We start from the raw sequence: 15,474 nt of genomic DNA on the forward strand, positions 1-15,474 counted from the left end.
CTATCAAGAGGACGAAAACTACAAGTTTCAGATTTTTTGGGCTCTTAGTTCTTGAGTTATTGATTTTCAAAAATGCAAAAATCCCAAACTTTTACATCATTTTAAAATCTTTAAACAGCTGTAGATCAAAAACTATTTGACCTAGGGGGTTCAAATTGGTTTTATTCTCTTCTGCTTTTATAGATGGTGTAATTTGAAATGCAACATGACTGTGTTACTTGAATTTTGTAATTTTTCACAAACTCGAAAAAAAGTTGTTGTTTTTTTAAATCTCAAAAACACCCAATTTAATTTTTCTTGAAAAATTATGTTTTGAACACATCAATTGACTTTTTGTGTACAAAATTTCATAATGGAACGGTAATGGGTTCCTATGAAAATTAAATTTTTTGTGTTGTAATATGTGTGAAATATGTTGTTGACTTCCATGTTAAAACCATAATTATAAGCTGACTGGTTGATGTTCAAATCTTCATCTTAATCTATTTTATAATTTTTGAACTACAAATAATATGAAAATTTATAATATTTATCACTTTTAATATCAGGTAAGCAAATTAAAAAATGTATATTTGTGTTTACATTTTAAAATAGGATACAAATACATGGTCTTAATATAAAAAAATATATACATATCTACATAATATTTATAATAAACTAAACAGCCATTTTTATCAACCGCACAGTAATTTAATAACAATTCATTTCAATTAATTTACTTTAAAAGCATCACTTTGAGAGTATAAAACACAGCTACTTCACTGAGCATTTCACAAAAGACAACTGACTGAAGATTGCAGTAAACAAGTGGTGATGTTCACTAAGGTATACTGAATCTAGCAGTGATAGATCAATTGCTCTCACATTTCTAATTGCAGTATTCATTGCCTTGTCAAAGGCACATTACATAAGTGACATTCTTTTGGTTATGATTTGTTTTTATTTTACTTCGTTTTTTGTGACATTTTTGGCTAATTTGCAAAGATGGGGATGAGTGATGATATGATGAAATTGATGAATGGACACTCACAAACATCCATGCCCAGGCCAGGATTCGAACCTGGGACCCCTGGCATCGTAGCATGATGTGCTAACCACTCCGCCACAGGGACCAGCTCGACATTCTTTTTTCACGTGCTTGTTAACCCCCGCTACGATAAGCTGGCAGACTGAAAGGTGCTACTCAGCAGCCTTTTCGACAATCTGCCACCAAAGGAAAACTGAAATTTCTATTTTCACCTCCGATGCTCCCTCACCTTCAACCCACCAGCCACTACAAATATTGAAAAGTTGCAACAAATTGCAATATTCAGGTCACAAATTTTATTGAAACAATGCAGTCTACCCATTTGTGTGTGTGCGGAAGGGGAAGATTGGACGATGCACTAAAGATTACCCACAATCAGTTGCTACCACTTATGACTGTAAACACTCAAGAAATATATCTAGTTATTCCTCTTGAGACTTGTTCATTTACTGTTATGACTCTGTAAAACTGACTGGAATACCTCACATATCTTGCCTCTCATCTATCATTATATTGTATTAACCCTTAGTACGCTGCACGGTCTGACGAAAGTAAGCCCAGTGTAGCCGAGGCTTTGAGCGCGAAATTTGAATTCGTATACGTAATGGAGAAAAATTGTAATAACTCTGGCACTATGGGACCAATCTACTTCGGATAACTTTTGTTTTACAGGTAGAACATCAGTGCATGCAACCATGTAAAATTTGGATGCCCCAACTGCGGTGGGGTTACGGGCGGGGGCTGCATCCCCCGAATTTCAATGAAAAAGACATAAAAATGTGGAGTTTGCCCCCTCTTCTCCAGCTACTTTGGGGAGAAAACTGGAACTTTTGCTTTTTTTCAAAGAATGGACCTTCCGCAACAGAATGAAACTTGATTCATGTTTGTGGGTGCAATACAATTTGAATAATAAGGCAAAACGTTAAACTCTGTTTCTTTACTCAAAACAGCGAATTTTAGCCAATTTGCATATTATTCATAAAATTGTTATAACTCGGACACTATGGGACCTATCTACTTCGGATAACTTTTGTTTTGCAAGTAGAACATCAGTGCATGTAACTATGTAAAATTTGGATGGGGGCTGCATCCCCCGAATTTCAATGAAAAAAAACATAAAAATGTGGAGTTTGCCCCAGCTACTTTTGGAATTTTCGTAAACACGATTGCAAAACATATTCCCGAACGAACTGTCAGTGTTTCAACCTCAATAAACAAATATAAGTGTGGCAAACCCTCGATAATTGTATCTAAAGCTGTTTGTTGCATATCTGCAACAGCGGCTACAATGGGCATACTTTTTTTGTTGCAAATATGCAACGGCGGACTAAGGGTTTTAAGAGGCATGATTTAAATGCTTTTTATTCTTCAAATACCTATAAGGGGAATTTCAGACTGAAACAACAAGTGGCAATTGACAAGCGACAGCGAGTGTTCACGCTGAAGTGACAAACAACAAGCAACATGGGGCCCCTTCAGCAAGCATTAGCCAAGCATGGATGATCAACAGCAACAGACTGAGGCAACATGATGCGCTTTATTGAGAAATGACTCAGTCCAAGCAACATGCAAGGGACAAGTAATGTGTCGCTTGTCCCTTCGGTCTGAAAGTTCCTTAAATCTTAATAATATCATACATTTACACACTGTATTAAGGTTGTTATATGCCATGATATTTTTATGCAACATGTACCATTACATTATTATTAGAAGTGATAAATATTATAAATATTCATATTATTTCTAGTCCAAAAATTATAAAGTAAGCTGCTCGTCAAGTCAACCTTGCAGCAGGTTTTCGCATATGTAGTTCCAAACGTGCGCGCAAGAACATAGTTCCACTGAGACGGGTTCTATTCCGACACAACTGCATACTTGCAAGAAAACAGTTATTTAATTTGTAATATACAGACAAAATAGTACATCCATTAGCAGGTAAGGACTTAATTGGTTGCAATCACTGTGCAGACGAACTTAGAACCGTAGATTCGCCAACTGCAATGTGTAGTGCGTTGAAGAGGCACTGAAACTTTAGAGCGAGTCGAGCGAGACTGAATGCGTTGCAGAACGCGTGAAATCGGCGATACCAGTGTTGCACATCCCACTATTTTAACCCTATGTTTATTGTAGAGCGGCGAGAATGGCTGAATCTACTGTTCAGCGCGCGGTTTTACCCGAATGTTATTTTGGACTTCGTCCGAAGGGAAATTTTCTTCAAAGACAAGCAAGTTGTTTTGAATGCATAATCCTCCTTGCGGCAACAAGATCAAAGTAAAACAGGGCGTGAGGTGATTTGCCGTCAATGTGTGCACGAATTGTATCACGGGTGTTGAATGATTTGCTGTTTGAGTTTAGCAAGAGGAAACGATTGTTTGTTTTTTGACGACAAAAGAATCTCCGCGGTATTAAAAGATATCGCAGTGAGAAGAAACATGTTTATTATTTGGACGAGACGTCCTTCAACTCGGTGGGTGGGGGAAGGGGGAATAAAACATGGAAGGATACCAGCATGCAAAACCACGCCAGGGCTGAAGAAACCAACGATGAGGGGAAGGGGGAGGCTTATTGTTTCACCCACTGGCGGCAATGAAAGCTTTGTTGAAGGTGCATATTTACTGTTCCGCGCAAAGAAAGGGAAGGGTGATTATCCACAAGAAATGGACAGACCAAGATTTGAATCCTGGTTTAGTGAAGTGATTCATAAATTGAAACCAGAGTAATAGCGACAGACAATGCACCTGATTGTATATATCACCAATAACAAATCATGCTTTTTTGGTGGTATAACTTGAATTGCGTGTGTCTTACAGGAACGGATGTATTGCGGACGAAGCAACCACGTTTTTCATAAATGTATTTCTTTCTAAACCAAAAAAAAAAAATTGTCATTAAATTCAAGAGGGCCTATCGTTGTTTACTTTTATCTTTGTTCATTTTTATTTTTGCGTACTCGAAATATACACACACGCTCTCATGTTTCGAAGATATTTCGCATTTATATTAAGTAATGACACATTTATTAAATAATCTATGCGCAGAAAGTACTTTTAAAATTTTATGTTTCAGGAGACAAAGAGAAGCAAAAATACATTCCACTTGACATGCATGCGGGTTTTGATGTGTTGTGCGGTTGGCAATACTGTGGATTTTCTCAGTGTCTGCGATGTAAGCAGTAGAGGTCTGCACGGGCCTAAATTGTAAGGCCCGAGTCCGGCCCGGCCTGAGGAAAAGAAACCCGAACCCGACCCGAGTCCGATAATAAGTAAATATGAGCCCGGCCCGAGCCCGAAAACATAATTAAAATTACTTTCCAATTCAGCATTCAAAAAAAAAATGGGCACTGTTGTACTTCGTTAACGCTGTTATAAAAAAATGTATTCTCATTCTCGAAGTAAACCATAATTTCAATAATTAAAAATTATTTTTCGATGACAATATTCGCTAACAAAATAGCGACGAGGCCCGGGCCCGACCCGAGCCCGAGAAGTTCTGGTTATTTATGGCCCGAGCCCGTGCAGACCTCTAGTAAGCAGTTCGGCGGTTGAGGAAAGACTGGCACGGAAGATTCTGAGCTCAGTTCTCGCGCGGATTGATACATAAAACCTGCTGCAAGGTTGACTTGACGAGCAGCTTAGATTGATATGAAGACTTGAACATGAACCCGTCACCTTATAATTATGGTTTTAACATGGTAGTCAACAAATTTAGCAAACTTCACATACATTAGAATACAAAACAATTAATTTCCATAGGAACCCATTGCCGTCCCATTATGAAATTTTGCACACAAATAGTCAATTGATGTCTTCAAAACATAATTTTTTAAGAAGAATTAAAGGGGGTGTTTTTGAGATTATCAAAAAAACTTTTTATCGATTTTATGAAAAATTACAAAATTCTAGTAACACAGGCTGCATTTCAAATTAAAGCTCATTAAAAGCAGAAGAGAATGACACCAATTTGAGCTCTCGAAGTCAAATAGTTTTTGATCTACAGCTGTTTAAATATTTCAAAATGTCGTCTAATTTTGATGTTTTTGCTTTCTTGAAAGTCAATAACTCAAAAAATCTGAAATTTGGAAGTTTTTGTCAACTTTACTGGTACTACCGTACCAAAATCTATCAATTTCTGAGATGTCAAGGTTCAGACCATTGGTTGATTTGACATGGAATGACCCTAATCATCATTCACCCTTATTGTCTTGATTAGCCAAATGTAGCTTGAAAGCAGAGTTGTTCAAGGTCCAGGAATTTTAAATAAATTCATTTCCGGTCCAGGAGAGAAAATCAGCAAGCGTAAATGGACTGTAAAGAATCTATTTACCTCTAAGGTATTTCAATTTGGTCCAGCAACCTTTTCCCCAGATCAATTTAAATATGGTCCAGGAACCTTTTTCCCAGATGAATTTAAATATGGTCCAGGAACCTTTTTCCAAGATGAATTTAAATATGGTCCAGGAACCTTTTTCCCAGATGAATTTAAATATGGTCCAGGAACCTTTTTCCAAGATGAATTTAAATATGGTCCAGGAACCTTTTTCCCAGATGAATTTAAATATGGTCCAGGAACCTTTTTCCCAGATGAATTTAAATATGGTCCAGGAACCTTTTTCCCAGATGAATTTAAATATGGTCCAGGAACCTTTTTCCCAGATCAATTTAAATATGGTCCAGGAACCTTTTTCCCAGATCAATTTAAATATGGTCCAGGAACCTTTTTCCCAGATCAATTTAAATATGGTCCAGGAACCTTTTTCCCAGATCAATTTAAATATGGTCCAGGAACCTTTTTCCCAGATCAATTTAAATATGGTCCAGGAACCTTTTTCCTAGATGAATTTAAATATGGTCCAGGAACCTTTTTCCCAGATCAATTTAAATATGGTCCAGGAACCTTTTTCCTAGATGAATTTAAATATGGTCCAGGAACCTTTTTCCCAGATCAATTTAAATATGGTCCAGGAACCTTTTCCCCAGATCAATTTAAATATGGTCCAGATGAATTTAAATATGGTCCAGCAACCTTTTTCCCAAATGAATTTAAATATGGTCCAGAAACCTTTTTTCCAGATGAATTTAAATATGGTCCAGGAACCTTCTTTTCTGAATCAATTTAAATACGGTCCAGGAACATTTTTTCCAGATCAATTTAAATACAGTCCAGGAACTTTTTTCAATGAAACTTGGATTGAATTTAAATTGTGTGAGGAAAAAGTTTCCAGTCCTGTTGCGGAACCCCAATAGAACCAATTAACAACAATACTTGAAAGCACTGTAAGAAAAATACAAAGTATGCACCTCAATAGAAATCCTGACTGCATCAGCACTAGGCGGACTCATAACTTTTCTCAGAAATGTTCTGATTTTGCCACTTCGCAGGTACTTTATCTGCAGTATCACCTCTTCCAGTCTGCTACGAGTCATTTCAGGAACTATAAATGGCTGAAGATGTTTCTCACGTTCCTTTATGTACAAGTGGTAGCACACTCCTGGTTTTACCCTGCAAAACACAAGGGCAGGATGTTCCCACGTTATTAAGATATAATGGCACATGCGGGAATGGACATACTGACTTTCTATAATTTCTATATTTTTCTGAATTACATCAGGATGTATCCAATTTCATAAAAACAAAATTTCCTGACTTTTCCGAGCCACTAAAAACAAAATTTTCCAGCCTAAACCCATCAGGGCAATTCATGTACTTAAGAATGCATGTCACAAGGTCAATATATTTTAGCTAACACCACACTTACAATCCAAGTTATTAGTAAAAGTGAGAAGGGAAACTGAATAGAAATGACTGTTTGCAAAGGGGTATCAGGGGGTGAGATTTTACCTAATACTTTGCGCTTATTGCCTTATGATTATGGTTTTATAAAAAAATGATACAAATATAGCATAAATAATACACAATTATAGTAAAACTTATATATACATTTCTGTATTAATCCTAATATCTAACAAGCACAATCCACAAATTGCAAAAGGAAGTGGGATATTCCAATAGTCACTTACTGTAATATATTTTTAAATGAAAATATTTGAAAACATGACTTTTCATAGACTATTTAATATACAATTTTACTGTAACTACCGGTAATACTCAGTATGTATATCAAATTGAAACACAGTTTGTCCACAAATTTTAAATTTTCTTCTTTGTTTCAAAACCTACCATTTTTCCAGAAAAACAGTAAATTTCCCTGCCATTTCCATAACTTTTCCAGAAAAAGTAAATATATTACCTACGAGTCTATAATAACCCATGGTGCGACAGCCCTCGAAGGGCCTTGGCCTCTATCTCCCAACTACCAGTCTGCCTCCCACATTCCTACCAAGAGGTGTGCGAGATCTTCAACCAGTAATGGGGCGACGTGTAGTCAGCACGTGAAACACCATCCGTTATAGGAGATAATCTGTGACCGGGTTACGTTACTCACTCGTAGCTCCCCAATTCCCTCACGATGGTGGGTTGCCACCAGTCCTATACACAGGCCGAGAACCCAGGTAGACTCGAACCCATGCCGTCCGGCATTCGGAGCTCAAAGCACAACACCTTAGACCACACGGCCACGGAGGACGACACCTACGGGTCTATGTAGAACCGAAATTTAAAAGAACCATAATTTTGCACTAGACTGAGAATCATAAGAACAAAAGGAACAAGTTTCTGAACTGAATCTTTTTGGGGAGTGGAATCACAAAAACAGAATCCAGACATTGAAATGAACCATTTGTTTATTTTGCAACTTTTTCTCTTACAGACTCCAAAATGCACATAAATTACGAATGATCTGCAAAATTCCATGACATTTCCCTGTTTCCAGAGGCGTAGCAACCCTGAATACATATCGGCTAAAATTTCTTATCAATCTATACCTAATACCTATAAATATTCTTAGTTATCTCTAAAAATGCAGCTGCTGTTAAAAATATACATCACCTTCCTGCTCGTCCTTTCCTTTGTCTTGCACTTGCTTGTGTAACAAACTCATCTTCCAGAAAATAAATTTTCCACCTAGTTCTAAAATACCTTACTTTGACTCTCGCACAGTCAATAACAAATACTACATCGTCAATTGTTATGCTAGTTTCTGCAATGTTGGTAGCCAGGATAATCTTACGAACTCCTGGAAGAAAGAAAGAAAAAAGGAAAAACATTACTCTGGGGTTGAAACTTGTCAATGGCGAAGTTACCAAACTTAGGTCTTTCGCTGCGGGATTTTGGAATGCTGATATAGCTTTCATTGCTTTTGCGGAAATATTCGGAATTACTTAACCTTGTAAGAAAAAAATACTTATAAGAATTCTTCCCCCTTTCTTTGAAAAAGGGCCTTTACCCTTGGTGTTAGATTATCATTGTTATTGAAGTGGATATGGTGACATGCCCAAGGAAGATGGGGAGCAAGGGGGAGGGGGATGGTAGGCTCATAACCCTTTCTTTTTGACCTTCATTCATAAAAAAAAATGTACTCTAACCCCTTTCACAAATCTTGGGCACGCCACCAAGCAGATAAATGATACTTGTTGCCATTGTTGTTAACATACACACAGCTTTAGGGGAAGGAAGGGTAAAGTGGCCAGTGCGGGCAAAGTGGCCATAAGAGTTTTCTTCGCTGTATAGTGCTTCTGCCACGCGGGAGCCGATCGAAATAGTCGCCACGGATGCTGTCAGTGTTGTCTGTGACTTTGAAGCAGGAGGCTGCACTTTTCTAGATGCGAGCTCATTTTATTGTTTTTTCGTAGATGTGAACTCATTTTATTGTTTTTTCACAAGTCTGATTTTAGCTAAGTGGTACAAATTGATTATAGCTAAATAATAACTAACTAACTAACTAACTAACTCTCTAGCCTTCTTAAACCCGAAGGTTTATGGCTGCAGCAACACAGGCCTTCCATCTGTCCCTATCTTGAGCAAGATCTATATACTCTTTTCCATCCCTACCGATTTCCTTTAGGTCCATCTCAACGTTGTCCCTCCATCTTCGTCTTGGCCTTCCTACAGGTCTCTTACCATCTGGTTTCCCAACAAGAATCCTGTAAACTCCTCTTTCCTCTCCCATTCGTGCCACATGGCCTGCCCACCTAAGTCTTCTTGATTTAATTATTCTAATAATATCTGGACATGAATACAAATTATGTAGTTCTAAATTATGTAACCTTCTCCACTCACCTGTCTCCTCATCCCTTTTAGGTCCAAAGATTTTCCTAAGAATCTTATTTTCAAATACTCTCAATTTATGTTCCTCTTTTAATGTAAGGGACCAAGTTTCACACCCGTATAATACTACAGGCAAAATTACTGTTTTGTATATTTTAACTTTTAGTTTCTTAGATATTAAACGAGAAGACAAAAGTTTATGAAGAGAGAAGTAACATGCATTTCCTGAATTAAGCCTACTTTTTATTTCCTCTTTAATATAATTTTCATTTGTTAATATTACTCCTAAGTATTTGAATTTGGAAACTGGTTCAAACGAGTTGTTATCAATAATTAGATTTTGATTATTACCTAACACTTGGTTTCGGCCTGTAAGCATATATTTAGTTTTCTCTTTGTTAACTTCCAAACCTATCTCTTTAGCAGTTTTGAAAAATATTTTAGCATTATTCTTAATCGTATTTATATCATCCCCCAGTAAGTCTACATCATCTGCATATGCTAACAACTGAGTCACACCATTTAATTTTAGTCCTTCTTTAGTTTCTTTTACCTTCCTTACAGCATATTCTAAGGCAAAATTAAAGAGCAATGGAGATAATGCATCTCCTTGTTTTAACCCATCATGAATTATAAATTTGTCAGACATATTATTACCCACACGAATTTTACTTTCTGTTTCACTGGTGCATATTTTTATCATACTAACAAGCTTCTTAGGTATTCCAAACTCTACTAATATATTATATAATTTATCTCTTTTGACCGAATCATATGCTTTTTTGAAATCAATGAATAGCTGATGGACATTTTGATTATATTCCCACTTTTTTTCAAGTGTCTGTCTGATGTGAAAAATTTGATCTGTAGTTGATCTGTTACGTTTAAATCCACATTGATAATCACCTATAATTTCATTAGCATATGGGGTTAGTCTTGTTAAAAGAATGTTAGACAATATTTTGTATGTTGTTGAGAGTAGAGAAATTCCACGGTAATTATTGCAGTTCATTTTATCACCTTTTTTAAACACAGGAACAATTATGGATTCTTTCCACTGTTGAGGGATTTCTTCTTTATTCCATATTAAACAAATTAATTTATGAATTTGACATATTAATGAATTTCCACCATATTTAATTAACTCAGCTGGTATTAAATCAATGCCAGGTGCTTTGTTATTCTTAAGCCTTTTAATAGCATCTTTAACTTCAGTCAAGTTAGGTTCTGGAACTAAAGGTTCTGCTGTGTGGACTTCATTTACTTCTGATTTATCTCCTACATGGACATTTAAAAGGTCATTAAAGTAGTTCTTCCATCTATTTAGAATATCGCTTGGGTCAGCTAGAAAATCACCGTCTTTATCTTTTATCAAGTTTACTTTAGGTTGCCACCCCTTTCTAAATTCATTTACACCTTTATATAAATCTCTGATATTTTTATTTTTGCTGTTTGTTTCAATTTCGTTAATTTTGCTTTTCAAGTAATCTCTTTTTTTACTTCTAAACGTGCGGTTAACTTCTCGCTTTATTGTATTATAATTGCTTAGATTTGTATCATCCGAGTTATTTAACCACCTAAGTCTAGCCTGATTTCTTATTTCTATTAGATTATGACATTCATTATCAAACCATGGCTTACTTTTTCTTGGTTTATGGTATCCTATAGTTTCTTTAGCTGCTGATTCTATTGCATTACGTATGTGCTCCCAATTCTTATTTACGTCTGTTTCATTTATATTTTCATCATCATTTAAATCCTGCAAAACCTCAAATCTATTTGACAGTTTAATTTGGTAATCTTTCTTAATTCTTTCATCAGCAAACTTTCCTGTATCAAATTTTATAACTTTTAGATTTTGTTGCTTATGATTTATCACTGAGAGTCTTTCTCTTAATTTAGCAATTACTAAATAATGGTCACTGGCACAGTCAGCACCTCTATGTGTACGAACGTCAATTATACTAGTATGCCTTCTCTTATCAATGAGAATATGGTCTATCTGATTATGAGTTTTACCATCTGGAGAAGACCAGGTATATTTATGGATATCTTTATGTTTAAAAGTGGTACTTTTCACAATTAAATTCTTTGAGGTTGCAAAAGTAATCAATCTTATACCATTATCATTACTTAATTCATGAAGACTTTCTTTACCAATCGTGGGTTTAAATGTCTCTTCTTTGCCAATCTGTGCATTACAGTCACCTAACAGAATTTTCATATCATACTGAGAAAATTTATCAAAGACCTGTTCTAACTCGGCATAAAAATCATCTTTAGTATTATCATCTTTATCTTCCGTTGGTGCATGTATGTTTATTAAAATAATTTTACACCACCTACCCTGTAAAACTGCATATGATATCCTATCATTAATAAATTCTATTGTTTTAAGAGCCGAGATAATTCTATTATTTATGAAAAAGCCTGTTCCAAAATTATGATTTTCAGTACCACCATAGAAAAAAGTATAATTTTTAGTTTTACAATTCCCTTCTCCTGGCCACCTAACTTCCTGGACAGCTACTACATCTAATTTATACTTCACTATCTCATTAACTGTACACTGAAATGCCCCAGGCCGGTAAAGGCTCAGAACATTCCAGGTGCCTAATTTAATATCCTTATTCCTAACGTAGATCTTATCCTTAGTCCAGGGACCTCCCAAAGTAGTCCCCACCCGGAGATCCGAATGGGGGACTATTTTACCTCCGGAATATTTTACCTTGGGAACATCCATGGCCTTATATTTCTGTTTCTTGACATGTCTTTTTACAGTGCAGAGTTGTCAGCTCTACGCCTAACCCCCGATATGAATGGAGGAACTACTACACAAAACAAACACAAACATATTAGACAGCACAATTACTACACAAGACGAACACAAACACATTAGACAGCATAACTACTACACAAGACACACACAAACACATCACAACTACTACACATATATTTAAAAAATACTGTTAATAGTAAGTGTTATAATTATATGCTCTTGTGCTGTTTGATCAGCGTGAAATAACCTTTTAAATGATGTGTGTTTCAAAATACTGTAATGTAGGTTAGATGTTAAACCACAGTTTTTGTAATGGCATTATTCCGGGCAAAGTGGCCACGAAACAGACAGACTCAAAAGGCAATGAAGGATGGTTTAGCTGTTTAAAATGTTAGAAGTGGGCACATGAAGAGTGTGCCGGTTGTGACGAAGAAAATGATGAGTTTGAGTGCGAAATTTGCAAATAGGCCTACACCTAATCCTTTATTGATAAGACTATTGATTACAAATTACTATTTACTTTATCTTGTAAAGATTTCATACTCAAGATAATACTTAAAATACATAATACTTATTCTGAATGTGTATTACTTCAGCTTGTGTTGATAAATACACACTCTGAATCAATGTGATTTGTTCATTTACTTATGCAGGTAAAATGGGAAGGGGCTGGCCACTTTACCCAACCTAGGTAACCAACCTAGGTGGGCAAATTGGCCACTTCGTACTTTTTTTTTAGAAAAAGTAACGTGTAAATTTCTAAACAACAAGAATTAAAAAAATAGAAATTGGAAGTAAAGTTATTATACTTACTATTGGTCTATGTTTCTATAACTTTGATGATTAAAAAGGTATGATAAGAATTCATCAAACCTTAGAGTGGCCACTTTACCCTTCCTTCCCCTACATGTTTCTCATTTGTTCAGAACAAAAGCAAGTTATTTCCTTCGAAAGTAGCAAATAACAGAGACTAGATGGCAGCATGTTCTGGTAAAGTTTTTCCTTGTGGAGCAACTTTGCTTGACACTAGCAGCGACGAGAATATTCGAAATACACTGCAGTCGCTTTCCGTAAGTTACACATATTGAAGCAAATCAACTGAAGTCACTTGCTGCAGCGAAATAGTTAACTGACCAATTTAATTACAGCCTATAAATTGATTGATTTGCATTAGTTTACTTCGCTTGTTGTGCCACTTTTGGCTAATTTGCGAAGGAGATGCGTGATGATATGATGGACACTCACAAACATCCATGTCCAGGCTGGGATTCGAACCCAGGGACCCCTGGCATCGTAGTGCGATGTGCTAACCACTCTGCCACAGGAGCCGGCAATTACAGCCTATCCCAAAATAATATTTTTAATAATGAAACTGGTATTTCATTTTAAAAAAAAATCTGGCAACCAACCTGGCACATCTTTTTATGGAACACAAAACTTAAGGACAATGTTTTAATTTTATACTACAAACAATCAACATCAATGCACTGTAAGCAAATGTTATTTGGTAACATGATGTGGCAAATAACATAGTAGGAAGCAAGAAGAAAACATTGTTCTCAAACCGTGATATTCAAATTTTTCAGCATTTTTGGAGATTCAATGCTCAAGAAATGATTTTATAACTGGGTTACATTCTCAATGCAATAATAGTTATTATTGGGCTTATGTAGTAGATCAGCATTTGCTGAACCTTGCCCAAGAATAAAGACTATTGAATTAAACTGAACTGAATCAAGCTAGGAAAAGTGATACAAATAATGTCTTATCTCTAATTTAAGAAACTGTCATCTTACTGGGATGATGTCAATTATCCCTAAAAATGCAATACCAAAAACTAACACACACAAAAAAAATCCAGAGGACACACATGGATGTGGAGGTATGGCCATGCACATTCACAATCTCTGCCATTTTTGAGAGGTGGTCTTACTAATTTTGCATCTAACAATGCTCAAAACCACAGGTTTGAATACTGAATTTGTTCAACAGGTCCACTAATTCATGCAAGGAAATACTGTTGAATACAATACCTTCCAATTTCTGAAACACTGCCTCCTGTTCTTCCATGTCAACTTTTGAATACAGTAGAAAGAATTCATATTCCCCTGCAATTCAAAAAGAAATAGCTTCATTTGATAGTCACACAATAACAATGCAGCCAATAGCGATGGCATGCTTAAGATCTGTTGCACGTAGAAGTAAATACAAAGGAAAAGTTTGTGAAACATTACAATTAGTAATTTATAAAATATATTACTTGCGTAATAAACAACATACATGTACACACACTTTAATAGCTGATAACTCACATAATTTTTTGACATTTTCAAGTTTAATCAATTTGAAATAATGGGTAAAGCCAGACTAAGCTTTGAACAAAGGAAATGTAGGAAGTTTGAAAATGCAATTGAAATGCAAAGACAGCTTAGGAGAGAATTTTAAGCAGATCCACCTATGATGAAGGGCCAGGGCCAGCCTATCAGGCCACTTTTCATTGTGTGACACGTGGTCAGTGCAATGAGTCCCACTGTTGCTGTTTCCTGGCTTTCGAGACTGGAGTCCACAATTTTGGAGCTCCCACTGGGATACTGAACTATGGTACTACTTAGCTACGTAACTAATAATTTAAACATAATTTTAATTATTGGAATGAACTTGCTGTTATTTCATTTGTTGGAGTCATATATTAGTCAAATTATGCTTTAATAAAATAAATACATCCCCAATTCAACAGAAATAGAGTTTAGCACTTTCATTCAGTGATAATTTCACTTATGTTTGTGTTTATACTAGCATATTATACAATAATGTCCTTCCTTCATCACTTCTATCAGTTCGTTAACCAATATCTTTGCTAATAAATTTAAAAGTCAGATAAATGTACAAAGACAAAAATGCAGTAGTAATTTTGTATTCTGTAACAAGACAAAAAAAGTTTTCATTCATATATTAGTATTTTCTTTTTGAACTGACGAATAATTTACCAACTTCGTTTAATGCATTAGGAGCCAATTGAATACCATGGTCTGGCTTCAAATACTGATACAGGGTTATGAAAAAATATAAATATGCTGACCAAGGCAGTAATTTATTTTATTAAAAACATAAACTAAACGTAATGTTTCAACCTTCTAGCAAGGTCTTCATCAGACTCTGTATCAAGTACAAAAGTAACAAGATACCAAAAACAGGGCATTATATATACACAAAACATTACTCTCTCCAGACTATTAGAAAGTTTTTAGCCTTTTAGGTGAAAGTAGTTCACTAGTGAAAGCCACCTGCTAGAAAGTTGAAAAACAACTTTCTAATAGTCTGGAGGGAGAAATGTTTTGTGTGTATATATAATGCCCTGTTTTTGGTATCTTGTTACTTTTGTACTTGATACAGAGACTGATGAAGACCTTGCTCGAAGGTTGAAACGTTACGTTTAGTTTATGTTTTTAATAAAATAAATTACTGCCTTGGTCAGCATATTTATATTTTTTCATAATCATGGAAA

The 15,474-nt window shown here is 35.6% G+C and overlaps 1 protein-coding gene across 1 annotated transcript in view; it reads right to left on the reverse strand.

Moving 5' to 3' along the window:
- Nucleotides 1–15,474, reverse strand: part of LOC145981419 (ATP-dependent DNA/RNA helicase DHX36-like) — an 80,806-nt gene that overhangs the window by 15,235 nt on the left and 50,097 nt on the right. Inside the window, exons 9-11 of the mRNA XM_083114655.1 lie at nt 14,003–14,077; nt 7,973–8,159; nt 6,325–6,526 (exon numbers count right to left, since the gene is read on the reverse strand). Of these exons, the coding sequence (XP_082970781.1) occupies nt 6,325–6,526; nt 7,973–8,159; nt 14,003–14,077 (464 nt within the window). The remainder of the gene's footprint in view (nt 1–6,324; nt 6,527–7,972; nt 8,160–14,002; nt 14,078–15,474) is intronic.

Source organism: Lepisma saccharinum, chromosome 29 (genome assembly GCF_977018435.1).
Source record: "Lepisma saccharinum chromosome 29, izLepSacc3.1, whole genome shotgun sequence".
NCBI lineage: Eukaryota > Metazoa > Arthropoda > Insecta > Zygentoma > Lepismatidae > Lepisma > Lepisma saccharinum.